General features: G+C 42.8%; 1 protein-coding gene across 3 annotated transcripts in view; it reads right to left on the reverse strand.

The window, feature by feature from the left end:
- Positions 1 to 918: 918 nt before the first annotated feature.
- LOC100380856 (thymocyte selection-associated high mobility group box protein TOX) overlaps positions 919 to 13,825 on the reverse strand; it is a 136,773-nt gene continuing 123,866 nt past the window's right edge. For all 3 annotated transcript variants that reach the window (XM_014146042.2, XM_014146043.2, XM_045696055.1), the window contains 4 exons: positions 5,287 to 5,367; positions 3,316 to 3,687; positions 2,816 to 2,952; positions 919 to 2,391 (listed from right to left, as the gene is read on the reverse strand). In XM_014146042.2, coding sequence (XP_014001517.1) covers positions 2,349 to 2,391; positions 2,816 to 2,952; positions 3,316 to 3,687; positions 5,287 to 5,367 — 633 coding nt within the window. In that variant the 3' untranslated portion in view covers positions 919 to 2,348. The remainder of the gene's footprint in view (positions 2,392 to 2,815; positions 2,953 to 3,315; positions 3,688 to 5,286; positions 5,368 to 13,825) is intronic.

Raw genomic sequence — 13,825 nt, forward strand, 5'->3', positions numbered from 1 at the left:
TCCCTTTTGTACTTTAACTATTTGCACATAATATGACATTTGAGATGTCTTTATTCTTTTGGAATTTTTGTGAGTGTAATGTTTACTATACATTTTTTTATTGTTTATTTCACTTTTGTTTATTATCTATTTCATTTGCTTTGGCAATGTAATCATATGTTTCCCATGCCAATAAAGCCCTTAAATTGACAATTGAATTGAGAGAGAGAGAGTGAGAGAGAGAGAGAGAGAGGTGAGAGAACGAGAGAGATTTGGACACATTAGTTTTACCCATTGACAGTATTAGGTGTTATTGTTTAAAAACATGTCCTAAGCTAACACTAGAGGGCACTATATTGTCATGTTTTACGGTTATATGTTCCGTGTGTGTCTGAGAGAGAGAGAGAGAGAGAGAGAGAGAGAGAGAGAGAGAGAGAGAGAGAGAGAGAGAGAGAGCGATAGAGAGAGAGAGGTTGGAGGGGGGAGGGATGATAGATTAAATGTATTTTCTAACTCTAATCCATCTGTGAAATTCATAAGTGAGAGCCTGTGTTTTTTTAACTTTCAGCTAGGCCTAGCACTGCATCAACTCTTATAGTCTTCTCATTTTCATAGTCTAACCTGATGAAAATGAAAACATGCTAAGCGAACAAAGACATCTACATTGGTTCAGACAACTAGCAGCTAAATAACTGATATGTGCACATAACAAAACATACAGGATTGGTATAAGCATTGGTTGGAAGAAGTTTCCACCATTGTAAAATCCTCACGAGAAAGTGTGCAAATGCACACATCTCAGAAGGGTGAAAAATTTGGACTCGGCCTATCACGTGAGGCTGCCAAGCCTTGAGACCAACTATCCTTTCACTCGCTAGCCTCACCATGTAAATGTGATAAACCTAATAAGAACATGTAAATATAAGCAGAGGCAAACAGTTTAGTTTCCACTTAATGTTGTTTTATTTCACACAAAAGAAAACAAAAGAAGCATTGCAACACAGAATTAAACAAATGCTGACAAAAAGTCAATGCACCAGCAACAAGTGATGTACAAATAATAATTATTCAAATTACCATGGAAATTAATAATAATAATGCACCCTGATGAAAACAAGCCAAAACATAACTTCATATCATTCATAAATAGATTAGAAATCTGTCAACCGAATTAAATAGCATTACTATATTGTGAAACATGTTCTTCAACTAAAGGAAATGGGTTCTCTCATTGCTGTCTTTTCAAATAAAAGAAGTACTTTTGGCAGGTTTGTGCACAAATTAAATATCTACCTGGCAACCATACCATAGAAACTTAAATTGTGCTACAGTGAAAAACTAAAATGTTTTAAGAATTAAATGCATTATTTATTTTTTTCACAACAAATTATAAAGATAAAATCAACACAATTCTAAAACACCTAATGAAACTAGTCAAAAACTTTAAAACCCACTGTTATGTTTTTATCTTTAGTAACATTTCACATTTAGCAAGTGGTAATGGGGAGTGGGGGGGGCATGGTCCGCTGGACCAGGAGAGGTTTAAACTAAGGGAGAGGTTTCACCTTTGACCTCTTCAGTCCAGTAACATCCTGAGGCCAGTGCAGAGGGTGTCCAAAATGGCTCCCTATTCCTCATCTAGTGCACTACTTTTGACTAGAGTAGTGCCCTAGATAGGGAATAGGGTACCATTTCAGACGCAGACACTCTCTCTCAGAGAGCCCCCAATAACAACTGGGGAACTGAATCATTTGCAGTCTTTGTATTTCTCTCTTCATTAGAGAGGAGTTAGCCTGGTCCCAGATCTGTTTGTGCTGTCTTGCCAACTTATATGGCCATTGTCACCATTGGAGTTGAAAAGACAGCACAAACAGATCTGGGATCAGATTTAGTGTGTGTTCCCTCACTGAATCCAGCCCGCACAAGAATCACATAACCAGACAAAATAATGTAAAAAGCAAGGGGACTGCGGTTAGATACACACATCTGGGCATTGGGGGCCAGGTTCCATCTTGGTAGATATTTACAATCACTCTGAGAAAAGAAAAATGGGACACTTGTCTTTCTCCCCTCCAGACCTACAACGACCCCTTTGTCAAAACAAAGACAGACATTTTTTGGGGGGGGTTCGTGTATAGTATGTTGATGTGAGCTTAAAGCTCAACCCCCCACAAAATGGAACGTTCATGGAAAAAATAAGCAAGGCTCCTGTCCAGTCTAAGTGCTTGGAAAAAAGGTGAAGTAGTAGCAGTCTTTGGGATTTTAAAAATCCTTCAGAAAAAAACAAGCTGGAGGAAAAAGATACATTGACGTTGTTAATGAATGTTGGAAAACTCCCTGGAGTCTTGACTTTTGGAGGTCCACCAGCTTCAAGTGAGGTAGAGAGGCTTGTCCCGAACTCCCATGCCACTGCTGATGAAGAGAACAAAGAGAAGATGCTGTCAAAACAGGCAAATGTTGGTCCAGAAACCAATGCATTGAATGACAGTCTGAAAACTATTTATTCAATTCTGTATTATTTATTTGGTGGCAAAGTAGTTGTGTGTCACTTGCATAGCAGTGGAAGTGAATGAACAGTGACATTGCATGATCTTGTGCTGGAAGAATGCATGCATGCTCAAATGCCTACGTTCCATATAACAATGTGTACTAAGTCAAACAAAGGGAAACTTCATTGGATGTCACACTTTCTCACAGTGTAGGGAAAAGTGTTATTTCACTACTACCACTTTTGAATAAACAGTACGACTCAGCCTCAAGCCTCACTCATCTGGCAAAGCACTGTTGATAAAACTGTTCCTCGTCCCAGTATACTAGGTTATCACGACGTGCTCACCTGCAGTGGTTGGGCCCACAGTCCCGGTTGCAGTACTCGCCATCCCAGTCGGGCTTCTGTCCATGCCCTGGGTTGGGCGCCCCCGGAGACTGAGACCCACCCACACTGTTCTGGTAGTCCTGAATGTGAGAGAACCCCTGGAGCAGAAGGGGAAACAGAAGAGTGCTCTCTTAAAAACCACTACCATTTCAAATGTTCCAATGTGGTTGGAGTGCCCAATAGGAAGAGGTTTACGTTCACTGCAGGCAATGGGGTAATGCTCAATTTACTTTAAGTTGGGGAGTAAGTGGACACTGGCTTCATTTCGAATTGATCCCTAACTCTGGTGCAGATCTAGGATCAGAATGGATCTTTAAGGTTTTTCCTATTATTAATAATAGTCCAATCACCCGGTGTTATGAGATCCTTAAGGCAAACATTATATCAGTGCTCTATCACCTATTTCAAATGTTTCCACAACACTACAGGACTGAACACTAAAGAACAGAGATAGGACTAACCTGTTGGCTGAGAGGAGGTGAGTGCAGAGACCCCTGGAGCCCCATTGAGTGCGACTGGACCTGCTGCATGCGCAGAGAGCTCTGGTGCAGGGCAAGCTGGGAGGGATGAAGGGGCGGGCTGATCTGGAAGGGGGAGGGGGGAGAGGCACTCATGCTGGGCGGCAGCATCTGGGATTGGCTGAGGGTCCTGGTCAGGGCATGGCGGGGCGGCCCGGCGAAGCTCTGCAGGTCCGACAGGGGGAAGGAGCTGGGGCCCAGACCGTAGGGGGAGGAGGGCTGCGGAGGCATGCTGTACAAGGGCTGCTTGGGGGGCAGCATGTGGGAGGGCTGGCTGCTTTGGGCACTTTTTGGTTCGACGGGGTCGTCGTAGGTCTGGAGGGGAGAAACAAAAGAAATAGGAAGCAGGAAGAGTTAGAGAAAGCACAAATAGTTATATGTGTAAATGTGTAAACATTTCATGATTTCATATACTGTTGGAGAGTGGACTCTCCCCCTAAAACTCATCTCTCATCTATGTAATAAATTAGTCAAACACATTCATTCAACTCTTCCCATTATCTTTGACTACAATGGCCACAGCAGAAAGAGACGAGTTTACAAGCCTTAGCCCCAGTCAGTATTATTCAGGATTGTATTCATTAGGGCACAACATAGTAAAACATTTTAACATTTTGCGTGATGCAAAATGTAAACCAATGTTTCTTATTGGACAAGTTCAGATAGTACCTCCCCTATTTTGGCCTGTTTGCTTCCGTGTCGTACCCTAATGAATCCAACCCAGAACTGCCAGGTCATGTATCATGCGACTTATAGGCTCCTTATGTATATCGTGGGTGAATCATTCAGAGCAGGTGCAGCCCTCGTCTTGCCCCCGCCCCCCAACCCAGACCCTATGATGAGCTGTCAGATTGCTTATCTGCACCTATCAGTGTTGATTACAGGGGTAATGGAGCCCATTTGTATGAATTGTGCCACCATATAATGATCAGTGGACACCATGACAGTTGGATGGGAATAGAGAGGGCGTACACACACACACACACACACACACACACACACACACACACACACACACACACACACACACACACACACACACACACACACACACACACACACACACACACACACACACACACACACACACACACACACACACACAGAGAGGGAAATGAGACTGTGTGCCAGGAGAACAAATGGAATGACAAAAGGAATCTCCCAGACGCTACATTGTGGCCTGTTAACGCGACACGGCACTAAACAATGCAATTCCACCATTCCTTCCTTCCTTCCTATCCATGTTGCTGCACAGGAGATAGGGCGCCATTACTCATAGGCAAAAAGGAGAAAGCCATAAATCTAAATTAGCAGTGAGGTGTCACGCGGAGAAAATGCAACAAAAACCCAATTATGTGTAGTATTGAATTGGATGCACATTCTTGTATAAGCAGTGAAACAGAAGACATGATGGATGCATCAATAACAAGAATAAACCATTAGTTCCATTCATGTGTCTTGTATGAACAGGCATAGCTCAGCTGTGGAGAAACATAGAACTATGTCTGGACAGACCAGATAGAATTAACATTTCATGTAACGACAGACAAAGATATTGGCTCAATGAAATACTGTGTACATATAGGGCATACATGCATACATACATACATACTGTATACACAGGGCATACATACAGTATGCTTCGCAAGCACTAAAATCACTAAACTCCCTTTCTAACAAAGCTTTATAGCTTCATATCTTTTTGTGCATAAGGGAGAGAATAGTATGACCTTCCTCTATCAGAACAACTGTCCCAACCCCCAACCTATGGAAATAAGGTATTGTCCCTATTGTATACAGTATTGTTGCAACACCCCACCTCCACTCTTCTTTAGCCCCTCCCCCGCCATTACCCAAGATTTTCCATCCAATCCATCATCACTCTAAGCAAGCCTGGTGTGTCATAAGTGTTACCTTGGAAACCAGACTCGCTCTGTATGTGGCAAGGGCTTTCAGGTACTCTTTCTTGGCCGCCTCGGTTCTCCTCTTGTACGCCTGGAAATCAAAGAAGAAGAGGTCTACACAGACACACTCACAAATGTTTCCCTTTCCATACATCATTTCAAGAGGTCTTCCTCCACAGTCATTTAGCAGACGCTCTCATCCAAAGCAATTAGGGTTAAGTGCCTTGCTCAAGGGAACAGACAGATTTCTCACCCTGTCGGCTCAGGGATTTGAACCAACGATCTTTCAGGTATGGGCCTAACGCTCTTAACCGCGAGGCTACCTGCCGCCCACACATCATTTATATAGAAGAAAAATGTACTTGAACTCTCCATAATTTTAGCGCTACAACAGACATTGCATCATACACTCAAAACGTTTGTGCAAATCAAAAAATGTCTAAATGTGGCCAATGCTTTCGTGCTCCAATCAAGTGCATCAGTTATGTTTTAAATCATATTGTGTATGTATGTGTGTATGTGTGTGCGTGTGTGCGCGCGTGCGTGTGGTGTGCACCCACGTGCGTGCACATGCATGCCTGTGTGTGTACATTTTTGTGTGCATGCGTGCATGCACATGCGTGCCTGTGTATGCATGTATGTGTGAGTGTGTGTGTGCGCATGTTGGTCTGTGTGTATGTTGAGGGGGGTTGTAAATAACAAGCCCAGTAAGCCCCAGGAGAGGAGAGTTGTGGGGTAGATGGAACTTAAGCCCTAATGCACCATTGGTAGGTAAACCACCACAATCATTGGAAAACAAACTGAACGATCTAGGATTAAGACTATCCCAGCAACGATACATTAAAAACTGTAATATATTATGTTTCACTGAGACGTGGCTAAACGACGACACGGATAATATAGAACTGGCTGGCTTCTCAGTGCATCGGCGGGACAGAGCAGCTACGTCTGGTAAAACGAGGGGAGGGGGTGTGTGTTTATTTGTCAATAACTGCTGGTGCAGTCTAATATTAAAGAAGTCTCGAGGTATTGCTCGCCTGAGGTAGAATACCTCATGATAAGCTGTAGACCACACTATCTACCAAGAGTGTTCTCATCTATATTATTCGTCGATGTCTATTTATCACCACAAACTGATGCTGGCACTAAGACCACACTAAACGAGCTGTATAAGGCCATAAGCAAACAAGAAAATGCTCATCCAGAAGCGGCGCTCCTAGTGACCGGGGAATTTAATGCAGGCAAACTTAAATCCGTTTTACCTAATTTCTACCAGCATGTCACATGTGCAACCAGAGGTGAAAAAAACTCTAAACCACCTTTACACCACATACAGAGACACATACAAAGCTCTCCCTCACCCTCCATTTGGCAAATCTGACCATAATTCTATCCTCCTGATTCTTACAAACAAAAACTAAAGCAGGAAGTACCAGTTACTTGCTCAATATGGAAGTGGTCAGATGACGAGGATGCTACACTACAGGACTGTTTTGCTAGCACAGACTGGAATATGTTCTGGGATTCATCCAATGGCATTGAGGAGTATACCACCTCAGTCACTGGCTTCATCAATAAGTGTATTAACGACATCGTCCCCACAGTGACCGTACGTACATATCCCAACCAGAAGCCATGGATTACAGGCAACATCCGCACCGAGGTAAAGGCTAGAGCTGCTGCTTTCCAGGAGCGTGACACGAACCCGGACACTTATAAGAAATCCCGCTATACCCTCAGACGAACCATCAAACAGGCAAAGTGTCAATACAGGACTAAGATTGAATTCCACTACACCGGCTCTGACGCTCGTCGGATGTCGCAGGGCTTGAAAACTAACGGACTTCAAAGGGAAACCCAGCCACGAGCTGCCCAGTGACGTGAGCATACTAAATGAGCTAAATGCCTTTTATGCTCGCTTCGAGGCAAGCAACACTGAGGCATGCATGAGAGCACCAGCTGTTCCGGACGACTGCGTGATCATGCTCTCTGTAGCCGATGTGAGCAAGACCTTTAAACAGGTCAATATTCACAAAGCCGCGGGACCAGACGGATAACTGGGACGTGTGTGCAAAGCATGCGCGGACCAACTGGCAAATGTCTTCACTGACATTTTCAACCTCTCCCTGACCGAGTCTGTAATGCCTACATATTTCAAACAGACCACCATAGTCCCTGTGCCCAAGAAAGTGAAGGTAACCTGCTTAAATGATTACGGTCCCGTAGCACTCATGTCGGTTGCCATGAAGTGCTTTGAAAGGCTGGTGAATGCTCACATCAACACCATCATGCCGGAAACCCTAGACCCACTCCAATTCGCATACCACCCCAACAGATTAACAGATGACAAAATCTCAATGGCACTCCACACTGCCCTTTCCCACCTGGACAAAAGGAACACCTATATAAGAATGCTGTTCAGTGACTACAGCTCAGCGTTCAACACCATAGTAGCCACAAAGCTCATCACTAAGCTAAGGACCCTGGGACTAAACACCTCCCTCTGCAACTGGATCCTGGACATCCTGATGGGCCGCCGCCAGGTGGTGAGGGTAGGCGACGACACATCTGCCACGCTGATCCTCAACACCGGGGCCCATCCTGTACTCCCTGTTCACCCATGATTGTGTGGCCAAGCACGACTCCAACACCATCATTAAGTTTGCTGATGACACAACAGTGGTAGGCCTGATCACCGACAATGATGAGACAGCCTATAGGGAGGAGTGTGGTGCCAGGACAACAACCTCTCCCTCAACGTGAGCAAGACAAAGGAGCTGATCGTAGACTATAGGAAAAGGAGGGCCGAACAGGCCCCCATTAACATTGACGGGGCTGAAGTGGAGCGGGTCAAGAGTTCCTTGGTGTCCACATCAATAACGAACTATAATGGTCCAAACACAACAAGACAGTTGTAAAGAGGGCACGACAACACCTTTTTCCCTTGAGGAGACTGGAAAGATTTAGCATGGGTCCCCAGATCCTCAAAAAGTTCTACAGCTGCACCATCGAGAACATTCTGACCGGTTGCATCACTGCCTGGAATGGCAACTGCTCAACATCTGACCGCAAGGCACTACAAAGGGTAGTATGTACGGCCCAGTACATCACTGGGGCCAAGCTTCCTGACATTCAGGACCTATATACTAGGCGGTGTCAGAGGAAGGCCCAAAAAAATTGTCAAAGACTCCAGTCACCCTAGTCATAGACTGTTCTCTCTGCTACCGCACGGCAAGCAGTACCGGAGTGCCAAGTCTAGGACCAAAAGGCTCCTTAACAGCTTCTACCCTCAAGCCATAAGACTGCTGAACAATCAAATGGCGACCCGGACTATTTACATCCACCCCCACCCCCCCCTTTGTTTTAACATTGCTGCTACTCGCTGTTTATTATCTATGCATAGTCACTTTACAAATTACCCCGACTAACCTGTACCCCCGCACATTGACTCGGTACCGGTACCCCCTGTATATAGCCTCGTTATTGTAATGTAATTTTCTTGTGTTACTTTTTTATTTACATTTTTCTCCTTTAGTCTTTTTAGTAAATATTTTCTTAACTCTATTTCTTGTACTGCATTGTTGGTTAAGGGCCTGTAAGTAAGCATTTCACGGTAAGGTCTACACCTGTTGTATTCGGCGCATGTGACAAATACAATTTGATTTGATTTGATTTACAGTGAATACATCATAATGCATTTAAATTCCAGATGGAGCAGCATGGCAGCATTTTGATTGACAGCTGACTCTACAATGCATACAAATAAACACATACAGCATCTGTGGCTCAACAAAAATGAGCTGATTAAGAATTTGAGCAGAAATTATATTGTTACAGTATCGGTGCAAGATAGAGTTTTCTAGTCATAGGACATGAAAGAGAGGGAGCTAAATTATAACAAGAAGATATTTCATAAGGGTCTGATTGCAATTTGTGTTTTAGGGTTATTTTAGCTGTGTGGCCTTAATGTTCAAAGTTGTAAGTAGAAATACACACGCAATGCTTTGGTTGGAAAATCTTTTGTTGTAGTGCGCACACATAACAACTTTATTGTCCATGTTACAGCGAACAACGTAAATGTGGCTTCTTCGCCGTTGAGACGAGCACAGGTTCAAACTGCAGTGCCCCTGGATGGAGAGCATATTGTGGTGTTAAAGGCCTTGCTCAAGGGCCCAACGGTAGGGGGATGTCTTTAGGATGTGAACCCAGCAGCCCTCCAGTTGCCTGGTCAATTCCTACCTTTATTCCATGACATGAATGATGCAATATCATTCATAACTACATTCATAACTTTCATTCATAACAACTGATGCTTTGAAGACCTTGCCTAGATACTTGCGGACGGACCTAGAGAGCACCAATGGTCATTTATTTATGTTCAGTTTTACGTAGAATATTTGGTTATGGGTTAATTTATCACACCTCCCTGATAGCTAGTATTCCTAAATTACATTTTGACACAATAACTATATTACTAAAGACTAACGAGACCAAATGCATGGTGAAAGGTAACATCTTCATCTAAATCCCTTAAATAAACTTCTTATTTTAGCAATTGCTTTTGAGACTGATGGGTGGAGAAGAAGATTAACAATACAGCTTATTTTCCTTAATAGACTGATACAGATACCGTTCCTTCATAAAGTATTCATAACCCTTGACTTTTTCCACATGTGTATGTGTTACAGTCTGTATTTTAAATGGATCAAATTTTGATTTAAGTGGAATTATGTTTTTAGAGTAAGAAATATATATACAGTGTATATAAAAATTAAAAGCTGAAATGCCGAGTCAATAAGTATTCAACCCCTTTGTTATGGCAAGCCTAAATAAGTTCAGGAGTAAAAATGTGCTTAATAAGTCACAAAATAAGTTGATGGATTCACTCTGTGTGCAATAACCGTGTTTAAACCCATTTAAGAAGGTCATACCAAGGATCCTTTTGCTATTTGATTTAGAATTTTAAGAACCCTTGAAGTATCCCTCCCAAAAAAGATATAACAATTTAAAAGAAAATGTTTCTTTCTGCTATTAGCCCATACAAACACACTGAATAACAGATTCACTACATGGAACAACAGAGTCGCAAAACAAATCAAAAGGAAGTTTGTTCCGAAGTGTCTGTCCTATATCTGAGAGATATAAGAGAGATCAGGAAACATTTGTTATTTTTGGCACTTAACAGTCTCCATATGAAGTGCATTCGGGAAAGTATTCAGACCCCTTGACTTTTTCCACATTTTGTTTTGTTACAGCCTTATTCTAAAATTGATTAAATTGTTTTTTCCCCCCTCACCAATCGTAACATAATACCCCATAATGACAAAGCAAAAACAGTTTATATTTTTCTTGTGCAAATGCATAAAAAAAAAAAAAAAGGAAATATCAAATTTACATAAGTATTCAGACCCTTTACTCAGTACTTTGTTGAAGCACCTTTGGCAGCGATAACAGCCTCGAGTCTTCTTGGGTAAGAATCTACAAGCTTGACACACCTGTATTTGGGGAGTTGCTCCCATTCTTCTCTACAGATCCTCTCAAGCTATGTCAGATTGGATGGGGAGCGTTGCTGAACAGCTATTTTCAGGTCTCTCCAGAGATGTTCGATCGGGCTCAAGTCCAGGCTCTGGCTGGACCACTCAAGGACATTCATACACTTGTCCCGAAACAAATCCTGCGTTGTCTTGGCTGTGTGCTTAGGGTTGTTCTCCTGTTGGAAGGTGAACCTTCGCCCCCAGTCTGAGGTCCTGAGCTCTCTGGAGCAGGTTTTCATCAAGGATCTCTCTGTACTTTGCTCCGTTCATCTTTCCCTCGATCCTGACTAGTCTCCCAGTCCCTGCAGCTGAAAAACATCCCCACAGCATGCCGCTGCCACCACCATGCCTCACCGTAGGGATGGTGTCAGGTTTCCTCTAGATGTGACGCTGGCATTCAGGCCAAAGAGTTCAATCTTGGTTTCATCAGGCCAGATAATTTTGTTTCTCATGGTCTGAGTGTCTTTAGGTGCCTTTTGGCAAACTCCAAGCGGACTGTCGTGTACCTTTTACTGAGGAGTGGCTTCCGTCTGGCCACTCTACCATAAAGGCCTGATTGGTGGAATGCTGCAAAGATGGTTGTCTATCTGGAAGGTTCTCCCATCTCCACAGAGGATCTCTGGTGCTCTGTCAGAGTGATCATTGGGTTCTTGGTCACCTCCCTGACCAAGGCCCTTCTCCCCAGTTGCTCAGTTTAGCCAGGCGATCAGCTCTAGGAAGAGTCTTGATGGTTACAAAGTTCTTCCATTTAAGAATGATGGAGGCCACAGTGTTATTGGGGACCTTCAATGCTGCAGACACTTTTTGGTACCCTTCCCCAGATCTGTGCCTCGACACAATTCTGTCTCAGTGCTCTTGGGACAATTCCTTCGACCTCATGGCTTGGTTTTTGCTCTGACATAAACTGTATACTGTACTTCCATTCATTTTTTTCAACTGGTAACGGGGGACCTTCAGACAAGTCTTGTGAGACCTGTGGGCATCCTAGAGCAAAACAACTACATCTCCGTGTTCGTGAGAGTCTCACCTTTTCACAGAGGGTTATATTAGTTTGTAGCCCAAACTGTTCGGATGTTACAGACAGGAGTTGGCAGATCGACTGTACCAACTTCAGACGAGTTCCAAGACGCTTGTGGGGGTTGTAGCAAAACGGAGAATACCATCGTGTTAGTGAGAGTCTCATCTTTCCATAGAAGGGTCATAATAGGCCAATTTTGTGAGAAGACCAATTTTCGGGATGTCTCATGGTCTGACAAACATTGCTCTGGCTCTGTCACCTTTCACCACAGACGCGGAAGTGTGACATCGGTGGATGTGGTGGATTGAGACGCATCCAATGCCAAAAGACAGATCTCTCAGATCTCTCTTAAACTGATAGATTTTTATGTGACTTTTGAATGACTACCTAATCTCTGTATTCCACACATACAATTTTCTGTAAGGAATTTCAAACACAGATTCAACCACAAAGACCATGGAGGTTTTCCAATGCCTTGCAAAGAAGGGACCTATTGGTAGATAAAATCAATTTAAAAAAGCAGACATTGAATATCCCTTTGAGCAAGGTGAAGATATTAATTACACAACATTGTAATTACTCCACAATACTAACCTATAGGACAGATCGAAAAGAAGGAAGCCTGTACATAATAAAACAATTCCAATACATGCATCCTGTTTGCAATAAGGCACTAAAGTAAAACTGGAGTAAAAAATAATTTTACTTTATGTCCTGAATACATGTTTGGGGCAAATCCAACACAACACATCACTGAATACCACTCTTCATATTTTCAAGCATGGCGGTGGGATGCATCATGTTATGTGTATGCTTGTCATCGGCAAAAAAACAAAACAGAATAGAGCTAAGCACAGGCAAAATCCTAGAGGATCCGTATGCTTTACAACAAACTCTGGTAGACAAATTCATCTTTCAGGAGGACAATAACCTAAAACACAAGGCAAAATATACTCAGGAGTTGCTTACCAAGATGACATTGAATTTTCCTGAGTGGCCAAGTTACAGTTTTGACTTAAATCGGTTTGAAAGCTATGGCAAGACTTGAAAATGTCCCCCATCCCTCCCATTTTTGTATCCTACATAATAAAATGTAGCTTCAACTGCTTTCAATTGAAAATCCAGATGACAACAACTGCTGTGGGTGTCGCTTCAGGCAACTTAGTTAGTACCTTGCCCTAAAATACAATACAGGGGAAACGTAATATTCCATTCTAGATTAGAACTCACATGATAGGCTCTGCTCTATATCAGCTGCTGTCAGGACAGTTAGAAGGAGGTACACCATTGCAGTGGGTGTTTTGTCTGTCAAAAACAGGTTTGTCGTAAAATGTCTAACTTAATTTGACTACATCAATTGAATTTTCTACTGTTGCTGCATGGAGGCTCTTCTTGTGTTTCCTCTTTGGCTCAAATACATTTTTTTTATAAATAAAATCATTTTAATGAGAGTCAAGGGACCGGGGATAAACAGACTGATTTTCTTTAGGAAAGAGCAGAACTAGCTCATTAACCTGTTGGGGCTAGGGGGCAGTATTTTCACGGCTGGATAAAAAAACGTACCCGATTTAATCTGGTTACTAATCCTACCCAGTAACTAGAATATGCATATACTTATTATATATGGATAGAAAACACCCTAAAGTTTCTAAAACTGTTTGAATGGTGTCTGTGAGTATAACAGAACTCATTTGGCAGGCAAAACCCTGAGACATTTTCTGACAGGAAGTGGATACCTGATGTGTTGAATTACCTTTAAGCCTATGCCATTGAAACACACAGGGGCTGATTAATGTTTTGGCACTTCCTATTGCTTCCACTAGATGTCACCAGCCTTTACAAATTGTTTTGAATCTTCTACTATGAGATCTGACCGAACACGAGCCTTGGAACGGTGATGGCCGATTAGACTCTGGCGCGCGAGGTCATGTTGGGTACCCTCGTTCCAAAACGTTTTAAAAGAGAATGCATTCGTCCACCTTGAATATTATTCATGT

This window comes from Salmo salar, chromosome ssa15 (genome assembly GCF_905237065.1).
Source record: "Salmo salar chromosome ssa15, Ssal_v3.1, whole genome shotgun sequence".
NCBI classification, from domain to species: Eukaryota; Metazoa; Chordata; class Actinopteri; order Salmoniformes; family Salmonidae; genus Salmo; species Salmo salar.